The following is a 14,555-nucleotide window of genomic DNA, read 5'->3' on the forward strand; positions in this document are numbered from 1 at the left end:
ATCTTGATTTCAGCTTGTGCTTCATCCAGCCTGGCATTTCACATGATGTACTCTGTATACAAGTTAAATAAGCAGGGTGACAATATACAGCCTTGACGTACTCCTTTCCTGATTTGGAACCAGTCTGTTGTTCCATGTCCAGTTCTACTGTTGCTTCTTGACTTGCATACAGATTTCTCAGGAGGCAGGTCAGGTGGTCTAGTATTGCCATCTCTGTCAGAATTTTCCAGTTTGCTATGATCCACACAGTCAAAGGCTTTGGCATAGTCAATAAAGCAGAAGTAAATGTTATTCTGGAACTCTCTTGCTTTTTTGATGATCAAATGGATGTTGGAAATTTGATCTCTGGTTCTTCTGCCTTTTCTAATCTAGCTTGAACAACTGGAAGTTCATGGTTCACGTACTGTTGAAGCCTGGCTTGGGGAATTTTGAGCACTACTTTGCTAGTGTGTGAGATGAGTGCAATTGTGCAGTAGTTTGAGCGTTCTTTGGCATTGTCTTTCTTTGGGATTGGGATGAAAACTGACTTTTTCCAGTCCTGTGGCCACTGCTGAGTTTTCCAGATTTTTTGCTGGCATATTGAGTGCAGCACTTTCACAGCATCATCTTTTAGGATTTGAAATAGCTCAACTGGAATTCCATCACTTCCACTAGCTTTGTTCCTAGTGATGCTTCCTAAGGCCCACTTGACTTCGCATTCCAGAATGTCTGGCTTTAGGTTGGTGATCACACTTTGTGATTATCTGGGTCTTGAATATCTTTTTTTGTACAGTTCTTCTGTGTATTCTTGATACCTCTTCTTAATATCTTCTGCTTCTGTTAGGTCCCAAACTAGGTTGAGTGACCCAAACTAGTTAATTAAAAGAAATGTAATTTTTAAACAAAAGTTGAAAGAAAGATTTATTCAGTTGGCCTAACACAGATTCAATGATATTATTTGTAGAATTCTCTGATCACCAACTGTATTATTAGATTTTAAATGATATGCCAATATTTGCTTATATGTGATCCAGGATTAAATGTTTCACAAGACTATTTAGAAACACAAAGTTATAACTCTAAGGTCGTTCCTTGAATCTTAACACTAGAAATTGAAATTGTTTCTTACCACCATAATATTGAATAATTCATGTGCCTGTGTATATCTTTATGTATGAAGAAGTAACTTTATCCTGAAGTGAGTTATCCTGAAGTGAGTTCTGAGAATTGGCAGCCAGCTGCCTAAGTGAATCACTCATTTAAAATTCTTGAGTTTCTTAATTTAAAACAGATTCAGTAGAACTCACTGAGATTTTTATACAGCTGATGATTCAATAATATAGATGATCATAAAGATACTTTGTAACAAAAGGATATGTGAAATTGATGGGTCCTAGGCAATGGCACCCCACTCCAGTACTCTTGCCTGGAAAATCCCGTGAACGGAGGAGCCTGGTAGGCTGCAGTCCATGGGGTCATGAAGAGTCAGACACGACTGAGTGACTTCACTTTCACTTTTCACTTTCATGCATTGGAGAAGGAAATGGCAACCCACTCCAGTGTTCTTGCCTGGAGAATCCCAGGGACGGCGGAGCCTGGGTGGTGGGCTGCCGTCTATGGGGTTGCACAGAGTTGGACATGACTGAAGTGACTTAGCTTAGCTTAGCTTAGGCCCTGGGCCCTAGGCCCACTGGGGATACAAATTACCTACAGCTTCACTAAATCATTTACTTTTCCTGGCTTCAGTTCTCTGAACTCTAAGTGTACTGGCCTATAGGACTTGTAGTGTTTTCTGAGCTTCAAATTCTATGAGTCTAACTTATGGATTAATTTTTATGTGAATAAATTTTAAATCTCCTTTGGATTATTTTAGGATTATTTTTATGCCTTATCAATAGCATGTGATGGGAATTATAAAATAGCTCAATTGTCTAATGGCTTGGTTTATATTTGGGTTTACATGAGTAAATGATGCATAACCCTGATGTCTAACCAGTATTGTCACACAGAGTAACAGTTTCTACAAAATCATCATCTAAATGTATTAATATTATGGAATACATGAGTGTGACTCTCCTAATATCTTCATGCGACACTTATGGGTTCATTTGCTATTTCAAAGCACTTTGTTCATATCTTCTGTATGGTAGGTCATCAAAATCTGCATTTATTAAATTAGAAAAAAATACTTGGTATTTCATGGTTGCAATAGGCTATTGCCACAAGCCTTAGGAGGCAATTGGCTACAGTAATACAAAGGAATAAATTTTTATACTGGAGTGAGTAGCCTATCCCTTCTTCAGCAGATCTTCCCAACCCAGGAATTGAAACAGGGTCTCCTGCATTGCAGGCGGATTCTTTACCAGTTGAGCTATCAGGGAATCCCACGTGGAAAGATAATGCTCATTAATTCTTCAACATATTAACAAATCTTCATTTTTTTCTAGGCATTTAACCTTAACAATAATTTACAAAACTTCCCCCTGGTGGTCAAAGTATGTAAATGCACCTATAAAATGTTCAGTTTTTTGTGCCATTGTCTTGGGACGGCTCATGAAGTTACTATCACTTTCCCCCAAATATTTGAAACAAAAATACGTTTTTGACTAGCTAATTGCTGTCTATATTTATCAATCATGCTTTTCTGTGAATATCTGAAGGTAGGGATATTCTGTATGTGCACATGTGTGTGGGGTATGTGTGTGTCTTTATGTTATCTTTATAACTGAAAAATTAGGGAGATTTCACAGCAGACAAAGGTCAGAAGATCTCTGGCTTAATTTATCACCATGCTTTGTTTCTTAGATATAATTTTTTTAAATTAAAATCCTTCCAATGGATTTATAAACAGAAAATATGTAAAATCTCTTTGGAAAACATGAAAGAACAAGAAAAAAAAGGGGGAAATAAGTATTTGTGAGCTCTGAAGAAATGATAAAGTTATACATGGGTTTCCTAAACTCTGAGAATTTAAAAAGTTTTTTGTTTAAGAAGACATCCCTAACAAATACATCCTAAAAATGTTATGGATTATCCTCAAAAATTTGCATTGCTTGTCTTCTATACTCTAGCTCACTGACTTAAAAAGCCCAGTATCTCTATTGTATTTTTCAAACCAGGCTAAACTGGCTCACTACCTTATAAATTTAAATCCTTTACAAATTGGCCATGGGTTTTTTGGTTGATTAAAGTGATTTGGAAATAAATCATGTCATTTAATCTCACTTCATTGTACTACAGCCACAGAATATATGGATTCTCATGCATGTATGACCTGCATACAGCTCTCAGTGTTTAAGTTGTATAGTGCATTAGAGGCCTGTTTTTGAAGCAATCCAGTTTCGGTAATAAGTCACTTTTGTGTAAACTCCAGGTTTGTTCCTTTGACCACAGTTATCTCCCCAGCTCACAATTCCAATGAGATACCAGGTATCTTTAAAGTCCTTTCCAACTAAAGGTCCCCCAGAATCACCCTGAAAAGAAAAAAAGAGAAAGAAAATGAATTAAATATGAAACTCATTACTTAAGATATTTTGATGAACCACATATTTTATTATTAGAAAGTATATTTATAGACTACCAACTGCAGGATAATTCATTGAAACATGGGTTTTAGTAATTATAAAAGCCTTAAAGTTCAATTTCCACATTTAAAAATTATTTTTCAGTTTTATAGATGTATAATTCATGAATAAAATCATATATATTTAAAGTGTACATTGTGATAATTTGACATATATGCTTTGTGAAATGATTACCATGATCAGGTTAATTAACACATCCATCACCTCACATAGTTACTTGGTGTGTATGTGTGCGTGTGTGTGTGTGTGTGTGTGTGTGTGTGTGGTGAGAATACTTAAGGTCTACTCTTAGCAGATTTCAAGTATACAACACAGAAAGTCAAGCTGTGACTTTTTTTTTTTTCCCTGACTCCAAGTAGGGTGCCTGGGCTTCAAGCTGTGATTTTTTTTTTCCTGACTCCAAGTAGGGTGCCTGGGCTTCCGTTTTATCAGATGAACCAAACCCCTCCCCATGAACCCTAGTAGCCATCCTTGTATTCCTGCTTCCATTGTGCCTGAGTCCCTTCCTTGATGATTTCCCCAACTTTTTTATGACTAGAACTGCCTAGAGCTGCCTTATATGCACAGCACAGTCACAAGGCAGGAATCTTACCTGTGCTCCCCAATGCAGTGAAAGCTCTTTATTTTATGACCACCACTCTATCCAGAGACTTACCACTAATCTCACCATTCGCCTAGATTCCCGGGTTCTCTGTGTTCCAGTCGCCACCTTCCACTTGTCTGTCTTGCCTGAACCTCTCTCTGGAATCCCTGAATGCTAGCTGCCTCCCTCCACACTCTTAGCCTAGATGTATACCAGATTCTGCTCTGGCCCAGCCCATGTGCTGCACAACTCCCTGCTGGTTTTCTGACAGAGGTTGTCTATGCTGTGTAATCTGTGGGACTCTGGGCAGAGTTTTCTGCCACCTGATGACAATACAATTCCCATCATTTCACCATATGGAATCACCTCCTTGGAGTTTTCAAGAACCCCCACATGTTCTTGTAAACACTTATAAAGCAAGTGCCTACAGGATGAAACATGTGTTACAAATGCATTTGTCTGAAAATATACATGCAGGACAGATGCTGGACAAGAGGAGGGCCCTGGAAAGGGGACTAGATACAACTTGACCTAATCTGCCTCACCATTAACTGCTTCTCACTTCTCATCCTCCTTAGGCTGAGACCCAACAGATTACTTGCAGTTGCCTCAAATATGAATTGTAATTTCACACCTTCATAATATGGCTGTGCTTTATCTCTTTTCTATAATATTCTCTGCTTATTCTATAACCAGCTAAATGTTCTTTATCTTTCAGGCCTCATTGAAGTATTCTCTCTCTCATATTTGTTCCAAAGATGTTCCCTTCAAGCTAAAAATATTTATTCTCCACATCTGAAACTAACATTGTATTGTAAATCAACTATACTTTAAATAAAAAATTGTTCTCTATTATATAACTTATTACATCATAGTTTATTGTTCATGATTATTTCCTTTCTAGATGTTAGCTCTTTAAGGAAAGAGACTCTGCTTTATGAAACTCTGGATTTCTGATATTAAAATTAAGATTTATTGGTTAGTTTGATAACATCAAGGAAGCTTTTTGGTTATTTTGTTTTGCTTAATTTGTTTGTTTTGCTTAATAAAACATTAAAATGTTTGTGTTTGAAATTAGCATTTATAAATTTTTGCATGGACATAATCTCTGTATTTTACTAATATAAAGAGCATAGAATATTTTTGAGCCAGATAAAATATTTTTGAGTTAATGGCATCAAAATAATCTCTCTCCGCTTACCCTGCAGGCATCATATATTCCTTCCAGATATCCAGCACACATCATTCCAAATTTTATATCACTGCCATACACATGTGGCTGCTTGCACACATCATCACTTATGATTTTCAGTCTGGCTTCTCGAAGATCATTTTGGGATTCCCCTTAAGGAAAAGCAAAGTAATTTTAGTGTTTACAAGCAGTATTCTTAGCTAGAATGAAGTGCAGACCTTTTTATTTCAAACTAAAGTTGTCAATCCTAAAGGAAATCAATCTTGAATATTCATTGGAAGGACTGATGCGGAAGCTGAAGTTCCAATACTTTGGTCACCTGATGCAAAGAGCCGACTCATTAGAAAGGACCCTGATGCTGGGAAAGATAGAAGGCCAGAGGAGAAGGGGATGACAGAAGATGAGATGGTTGAATGGCATCACTGATTCAATGGTCAAGAGTTTGAGCAAGCTCTGGGAAATGGTGAAAGACAGGGAAGCCTGGCACGTTGCAGTCCGTGGGTTCGAAAACAGTTGGATATGACAGAGTGACTGAACAACAACAAAAGTTGTCAAACAAGATGAAGTTAATGTAAGAAGTTCTTAAGGAAATAAGTTCTATTTATTCTCTGGCAAATGTAAATGAAAATTGTCCTTATCTCATTTTTAAATATCTATACTAGCAAAGAAAACATTTTGTTTCTTTTTTTCTGGAAAACCTTTGTACCTTTACTTAAAAACAATCAGTTTGTATATTTAGGAAGGTATTATTTTTTTAATAAGTTTTTATTTGTAGATTGTTCCCAGAAACTTTGTAGGCCTAGACAGTTTTGGCCTGATAAAATAACTATATATCTTTATTTTATCCTTTATATTTTATGGGGAACTCTCACACACATAATGACAGGTAAAGGCAATGATTTCATTATGTATTATAATTTTGGAACCCCAGGTCATAAACTAGAGCCTGAGTTATAGAAACCAATACTAATGCAGAAGACAACTATTTATGATAGAAACCAATAATATAACAAGTATTCAGGGGTTCTTTGTATCAGCCACATGCTGGTTGGGAAACTGACCCTGCAGTAGACAAAATTCTACTATGATCCCCAAGATTCCTATGTGATGTCTTTTCCCCTAGGTCTAAGTGGGACCTGTGAATATAATGGATGTCATTCTCATGATTAGGTTATATTCTGTGACACAGGTGAGGGAATACTGAAGATTAATTAAGATGTAGTCAGCTTGATATTGAGTTCATCAAAAGGGAAATTATTCAAGGTGGGCCTGACTGAATCAGATAAGCCCTTTTAAAAGGGGTTTAGGCCTTCTGCTGAAGCTCCAATACTTTGGCCACCTGATGTGAAGAACTGACTCACTGGAAAAGGCCCTGATGCTGAGAAAGATTGAAGGCAGGAGGAGAAGGGGATGACAGAAGATGAGATAGTTGGGTGACATCACGAACTCAATGCACCTGAGTTTGAGCAAGCTCCGGTAGTTGCTGATGGATAGGGAAGCCTGGAGTGCTGCAGTCCAAGGGGTCATGAAGAGTTGGACATGACTGAGCGACTGAAATGAACTGAACTAGGCTTTCCCTGAGTTCAGAGACTTTTTCCCAATAGTGTTGGAGAAGCAAGCTGCCATAAACTCTGTAGATGCAAGAAACTAAATTCCATCAACAACCAGTGAGCTTGGAAAAGAGTCATAGATGAGACCTCAACCCCAGCCAATACTTTGATTGCTAATGAAACGTTGAGAGGAGATGCCAGCTATGCTATGTCTGGATTTCTGACCCATAGAAACTGTGAAATCATAAATGCATTTTCTTTCAAGTTGTTAAATTTGTGGCAATTTGTTACACAGCAGTAGAAAACTAATCAGATCAGATCAGATCAGTCGCTCAGTCATGTCCGACTCTTTGTGACCCCATGAATCGAAGCACGCCAGGCCTCCCTGTCCATCACCAATTCCCGGAGTTCACTGAGACTCACGTCCATCGAGTCAGTGATGCCATCCAGCCATCTCATCCTCTGTCGTCCCTTTCTCCTCCTGCCCCCAATCCCTCCCAGCATCAGAGTCTTTTCCAATGAGTCAACTCTTCACATTAGGTGGCCAAAGTACTGGAGTTTCAGCTTTAGCATCATTCCTTCCAAAGAAACCCCAGGGCTGATCTCTTTCAGAAACTAATAATGAACACTAATTTCTGTAGAATGTCAATTCAGGATTTTTTCTGGACAGGTATTTGCTAAAATGTTTAAAAATGCTCAAGATATTCTGTTCTTTGAGTACAACTAGTGTAATTTTTTTTGGCTATTACCTTACCAATTAAAAATAATTCATGCCCAGTGCTGGGAAAGGTAAGATGAAATGCACAGTGTAGGTGACAGTATAAATTCATAGCTTTTTAATAAAACTCATTGGCAAGGAGTTATAAAAAGTTTAGCCTACAAATCCTGTACATCCCTCAACTATTTCTCAACTAGTGTGAGAATGCTTAATGACATTTCCCAGAAAGTATTGCTCTTTTTTCAAGGAATCAGTTTTTAAATTCAATTTTCTCCATTTTTTCATTTTTATTATATTCATTGCCACCCTTATATTATTTCCTTCCTCGTATTTATTTTAGGTTTATTTTCTCTTCTTTTCTAGTGTCTTAAAAGGGGAGCTTTCTTATTTTATAATACATGCATTTTGCTATGTTTCCCTGTCTCTGTACTGTTTTAGCTGCATCCTGCATTCATTTCATTCTATTAATACTTATAATTATCTTCAAGATTTCCTCTTTTACCTATGGATTATTTAGAAGTGTGTTGTTTAATTTTTAAGCATTTAGAGATTTTTCTATTATCTCTCTGTTACTGGTTTTTAGTTTGATTGCATTATCATCAGAGAGCATACTATATATGATTTCCATTCTTTTAAGTTTGTCGGAGAATGTTTTATAGACATAGATATAGTCTATCTTGGTGAATGTTCCATTGGTGCTTTAAAAAAGTAGGTATCCTGTTGCTAATTATAGTGTTCTACATAAATTAGATTGTATTGCTACTCAAAAACTATTATGGCAGATATATTTCTGTGCCAACCTGAGACTCCAGGTCAGAAATGATTTCTTTCCATCAAGCCAAAGGGAATCTGAGATGCTCCTCTCATCAAATGAAGAATGCAACTCTATCTTAGGAGAAGATCCATTAGAGAGAGAGAAGGCATATTGTTGTCAGGCTTACAGCTCCCTGGGCTTATTAAACTATGGGTAATAATTTCTGTGATTGGAAATATAACCTTAAAGAAACCACATGGGACATCTGGAGAAAAATCTAAAGACCATCAAGCCCATCATCAACCACATTAGTGAAAGGTATTCCTGGTTCCTTAGTGAAGAATGAGAATTAATGATTTATTCTTTAGAGTTTATTGTATATCAATAAATTGTATAGAGCTCTGTGAATGAATTTTTTCTTTCTCAAAAAGTCCTTTCTTATCTTCTCAAGCCTAGAGTCAAAGAAACCCTGTTGCTGTTGTTATATGTATGTGCCTGGACCAAATTTCAGAATCCAGAGTATGTCTGAGTATGTTTTGAAAACCTTAAAACATGAAGCCAATTTTATTTTTTAGGAGATTGTTAATATATCAAGTTAAATCATTTTAGAGAGGTCAGTGTAAACTTTATTTTCAGAGATGATTTGTCTCTATACAGTATTCTTACCCCGAATCACTCTTAATTAGCCTCTTTAGTTCTGAAGCAGATTTTGCTGCAACTGGAGATTATAGCTGAGCAAAGGAAACATTTTTGAGGTGACTGAGAAAAGTGATACTAAGTGACGGAGCAAACTAAGGGGAAGGGCAGGTGAAAAAGAGAGGAGGCTCACAGAGGTGAGGCTCAAAGTGAAGGTGTCAGACTGAAGGTAGGCATGAGTATTTTAGCATATCTAGTGTATACCTGGCATTGCATAGGTAATGGTACATAGAGATAGACTTTAGTGTTTCTGAGGGAACCTTCTTTCCCTTTATATCTTCCTTGAAGCCTTTCCTGTTGGAGGTCTTTCCCTCATTACGCGTGATTCTGACCAAGCTGCCAATCACATATCTACCTTTATTTCTGTAGTTGTAAGAGTGAGAATTGAGTCAACCAGTCAGTCTGGTACCCCTGGACACAAGCTGGGCCAAAAGAGACCTTTTCAGGGATTAACATAGATTCTGGCAAAGGAAGAGACGTGTTCTTCCCTGGCGTCAGCTAGGTGAAGATGTACACGCTGAGCTGCTGTTGGCCACCCTCACCACTATGTGGCGCTAGAATCCCTTGTAATGAAGGTGACCTGGGGAAAACCGAACCAACCCATGCAAAAACTCAGAGATTCAGAGCCTGATGACATTACACAAACTCCTGAATTCACACATACCTGAAGCCAGACTCATATCACCTCTTAATTCCAAATTACAAAGGCCAAATTTGCCATATTATTATTTTTTACTTTAGTTAATTTGGGTTGAGCTTCTGTCACTTGCAAAACAAGAGCCCTAATCCAAACTGTGTGGAAAAGTCTGACAGGATATTACTGATGGACATTAAATAACATTGCCATGAATAGAGCTTAGAGCTCCGTGATTCGTTTTTAGATACCCACCACCATAAAAAAGTGCTCCAAATCCTGTGATATAGACAGTTGAATTTGGTTGGAAGGACGCAGAGGCTTCTGGCAAACAAATTCGACGGATGTCATCAGTAAAGGAGACTCTGGGAGAGAACTGCACAACAGCAATGTCGTACTCTCTTGCTGGGGAGCTGTACCTCTCATGGACGATAATTCTTTTGATGTTTCTTTTCATTAATGGAGGGTTGATTTTTGTTCCAAAGCTAACAGTCCACTGATGTGGGTTTTCTTTACTGGAAAAGTTTAGATAGTAACAGAATATATGAATTGCATTACAATAATTGCATGTAGGTTAATAAAAAAGAAAATTCCACCCTAATACACTTGGATTCAATGATAGCTTTCTTTGACCATATAGTCTACTGCTACTATTTTAAAAGATAAAATATATACGAAGAGCATCTTCGAGCTGGAATCCAGTACAGAATTATTGAATTTTAGAGCTGTAAAGCCTATAAAGTGTTGTTCATTCATTTCTTCAGTAAATATTTATTGATCATCTACATGTTGAACCTTATTTGAAGTGCCAGGAATAAAGTGGTGAACAAGTCAGAAAAGGCCCTGCTGGTGGGTACATTTGATTCCAGGGAAGGAAAAAGAGCAAAACGAATGAATAGATCAATAACTTACAGCAGTGATAAGGACTATAAATAGGGCAGTGGATATGGCACTTGGGTTGAGACATGGTTGATGAGCAGTCAGCTATGGGAAGATGGGATAAGTTTTCAGGCAAATATCCCAAGAAGAGACTGGCTGCAGTTCAGGAAACAAAGGAAGAATGATGGGAAATGAGGTTGGCGAGGTAGGCAGGGGCCAGATTTTAGAGTGTTTTGTACGTCAATCAAAAGATGCTTGCTCCTTGGAAGAAAAGCTATGACAAACATAGACAGCATATTAAAAAGCAGAGACATCACTTTGCCAACAAAGGTCCAGATAATCAAAGCTATGGTTTTTCCAATAGTCATGTATGGATGTGAGAGTTGGACCATAAGGAAGGTTGAGTGTGGAAGAACTGATGCTTTAAAGTTGTGGTGCTGGGGAGGACTCTTGAGAGTCCCCTGGATTGCAAGAAGATCAAACCAGTCAACCTAAAGGAAATCAACCCTGAATATTCATTGGAAGGACTGATGCTGAAGCTGAAGCTCCAAGACTTTGGCCACCTGATGCGAACAGATGGCTCACCGGAAAAGACCTTGATGTTGGGAAAGATTGAGGACAGGGAGAGAAGAGGGCAACAGAGGGTGAGATGGTTGTATGGCATCAATGACTCAATGGACATGAGTTTGAGTAAACTTTGGGAGAGATAGCTAAGGACAGGGAAGCCTGGCATGCTGCAGTCTATGGGGTTGCAAAGAGTAGAACATAGCAACTGAATGACAACAAATAGGTCTTGAATAAAGTGCTTAAATTTTATTCAAATAATATGGGAATTCCCTGGATGATTTTAACTGAGAGTAATGTACTCTCAATTACATTAAAAAATCACATTGGGAGAACTTGGGGAGAAGATGGCGGAGGAGTAGGATGGGGAGAACATTTTCTCTCCCACAAATTCATCAAAAGAACATTTAAACGCCAAGTAAATTCCACAAAACAACTTCTGAATGCCGGCAGAGGACATCAGGCACCCAGAGAAGCAGCCCAAGTCTTCGAAAGGAGGTAGGAAAAAATATAAAAGACAAAAAAAGAGACAAAAGAGGGAGGGACGGAGTTCTGTCCCGGGAAGGGAGTCTTAAAAAGAGAGAAGTTTCCAAACACCAGGAAACCTAACTGCCAAATCTGTGCCGAGCCTTGGAAGCACAGAGGGCAACATAAAGGGGGGAAAAATAAATAAACAATTAAAACCTGCAGATTGCGAGCCCTACGGTAACTCCCCCAGTGGAGAAGCAGCGCAGACGCCTACACACGCCACTAGCAAGCGGGGGCTGGGCAGGGAGGTGCGGTGTGGGCTGCATCACTTAGAGTAAGGATCTGTCCTGATACCCAGAGCGCTATCTGAGCGAAATAATTTGGGCTAGCAAACCAGACTGTGGGATATCTACCATGTGAAAAGCCAGCCCTAATCTAAGACACCGCCAGGCCCACGCACGGAACAAAGGACTGAACAGAGATAGCTGGCTGCAGACCATCACCCTCCGGGGACAGGCAGGCAGAGCTGGAAGGGGGCAATCGCAGCCCCAGAGAGACATTATTTATAAAACTATAAGCAGGCTTCTTTGCTAACTAAAACTTCTTGGGGGTCTGGATGGTCAACATCTTCCTGAGAAGGTGTGCCGGTTGTACACCTAGATAACCGAGCGGCGGGGAGGCAATAAGTCGCAGCAATCGCCCTCGCCAAACACCTCATCACCTGAGCTGCTCGGACCTGGGAAGGGCACAAAACGCAGGCCCAACAGAGTCTGGGCCTCTGAGGACTACCCGAGTGCCTGAACCTGAGCAGCTTGGACCTGGGAGGTGCAGGCAGCCCAAGGCCAGCCACGGATGGTTCCCAGCGGAGCAACCTAGAGCCTGAGCAGTGTGGGCAGGGAGGCTACACGCGCCGTGAGTGGGGGCAGACCCAGTGTGGCTGAGGCACTGTGAGCACACGCCAGAGTTATTTGTTTGCAGCATCCCTCCCTTCCTCCCCACAGCGCGACTGAACAAGTGAGCCAAAAAAAAAAGAAAAAGTATCCTCCACTGTCCCCTTTGTGTCAGGGCGGAAACCAGACACTGAAGAGACCAGCAAACAGAAGAAGCTATAACAGAGGGAACTGCCTTGGAAGTTACAGGCAATAGATAAAAACCCTGTGGTTAGTACCGACTACATAGGAAGGGGCCTATAGATCTTGAGAAATATAAGTCGGACCAAGGAACTAGCCAAAAATCAACTGAACCCACAATACTCACAACAAAACCTGAGAAAGTCCTAGATATATTTTTACTATTTTTACGATCATTCTTTCTTTTTTTTTTAAATTAAAAAAAATTTTTTAAGTCCTCTATTATTCCTTTAATTTTCACTTTTATAACATATTACTTTGCAAAAAAAAAAAGACCCTATTTTTTTTAAAGCAAACTTCATATATATATATTTTTTATAATTTTTTTGACCTTGTTTCTTTTCTTTTTTTTTTTCTTCTTTTCTTTAACATCATATTTTTGAAATTCCAAACTCTACTCTAGATTTTTAATTTAGGTTTTTGGTATTTGTTATCAATCTTGTACCTATAGTTTTTTTTTATAATTTCTGTGACTATTTTTTTTTCTTTTTTTCTCTGTTTCTTTCTCTTCTTCTTTTATATAACATTGTATATCTGAAATTCCAAACTCTACTCTAGATTTTTAATTTTAGCTTTTTGGTATTTGTTATCAATTTTGTACCTGTATTTTCTTTATAATTTTTGCGACTTTGTATGTTTTTGTTTGTTTGTTTGTTTCTCTCTTTCTTTTCCTTCTTCTTTTTTTAACATTGTATTTTTGAAATTCCAAACTCTACTCTAGATTTTTAACTTTTGCTTTTTGGTATTAGTTATCAATTTTGTACCTACATTTTCTTTATAATTTTTGTGACCTTGTTTGTTTTTGTTTGTTCGTTTTTTCTCTCTTTCTTTTCCTTCTTCTTTCCTTTAACATCATATTTTTGAAATTCCAAACTCTACTCTAGATTTTTAATTTTTGCTTTTATGTATTTGTTACCAATTCTGTACCTTTAAGAACCCAATCTTCAGTACCCATTTTTCACTAGGGAGCGAGATTACTGGCTTGACTGCTCTCTCTCCCTTTGGACTCTCCTTTTTCTCCACCAGGTCGCCTGTGTCTCCTCCCTAACCCCCCTCTACTCTACCCAACTCTGTGGATTTCTGTGTGTTCCAGACAGTGGAGAACACTTAGGGAACTGATTACTGGCTGGATCTGTCTCCCTCCTTTTCATTCTCCCCTTTTATCCTCCTGGCCACCTCTGTCTCCTTCCTCCTTCTTCTCTTCTCTGTATAATTCCGTGAACATCTCTGAGCAGTCCAGTTGTGGAGTGCACATAAGAAAGTGATTACTGGCTAGCCCACTCTCTCCTCTATTGATTCCACCTCATCTCATTCGAGTCACCTTAACTCCCTCCTCCCTCTTCTCTTCTCCATGTAATGCTGTGAACCTCTCTGGGTGACCCCCCAGTAGAGAAACTTTTCATCTTTAATGTAGATGTTTTATCAGTGGTGCTGTATAGAAGGAGAAGTTTTGAAACTACTGTAAAGATAAGACCGATAACCGGAAGCAGGAGACTTAAGTCCAAACCCTGACTCCAGGGAACTCCTGACTCCAAGGAACATTAATTGACAGGAGCTCATCAAATGCCTCCATACCGACACTGAAACCAAGCACCACACAAGGGCCAATAAGTTCCAGGGCAAGACATAAGCAAATTCTCCAGCAACAAAGGAACACAGCCCTGAGCTCCAAGATACAGGCTGCCCAAAGTCACCCCCAAACCATAGACATCTCATAACTCATTACTGGACACTTCATTGCACTCCAGAGAGAAGAAATATAGCTCCACCCACCAGAACACCGACACAAGCTTCCCTAACCAAGAAACCTTGACAAGCCACCTG

At 38.8% G+C, this 14,555-nt stretch overlaps 1 protein-coding gene across 2 annotated transcripts in view; it reads right to left on the reverse strand.

Moving 5' to 3' along the window:
• Positions 1-2,776: 2,776 nt before the first annotated feature.
• TMPRSS11A (transmembrane serine protease 11A) overlaps positions 2,777-14,555 on the reverse strand; it is a 62,543-nt gene continuing 50,764 nt past the window's right edge. The window contains exons 8-10 of one of the 2 annotated variants that reach the window (XM_002688314.6): positions 9,946-10,205; positions 5,348-5,490; positions 2,777-3,452 (exon numbers count right to left, since the gene is read on the reverse strand). In XM_002688314.6, coding sequence (XP_002688360.2) covers positions 3,291-3,452; positions 5,348-5,490; positions 9,946-10,205 — 565 coding nt within the window. In that variant the 3' untranslated portion in view covers positions 2,777-3,290. The remainder of the gene's footprint in view (positions 3,453-5,347; positions 5,491-9,945; positions 10,206-14,555) is intronic. The other variant, XM_010806174.4, reaches the window with a different exon arrangement.

The sequence above is a fragment of the Bos taurus genome, chromosome 6 (assembly GCF_002263795.3).
Source record: "Bos taurus isolate L1 Dominette 01449 registration number 42190680 breed Hereford chromosome 6, ARS-UCD2.0, whole genome shotgun sequence".
NCBI lineage: Eukaryota > Metazoa > Chordata > Mammalia > Artiodactyla > Bovidae > Bos > Bos taurus.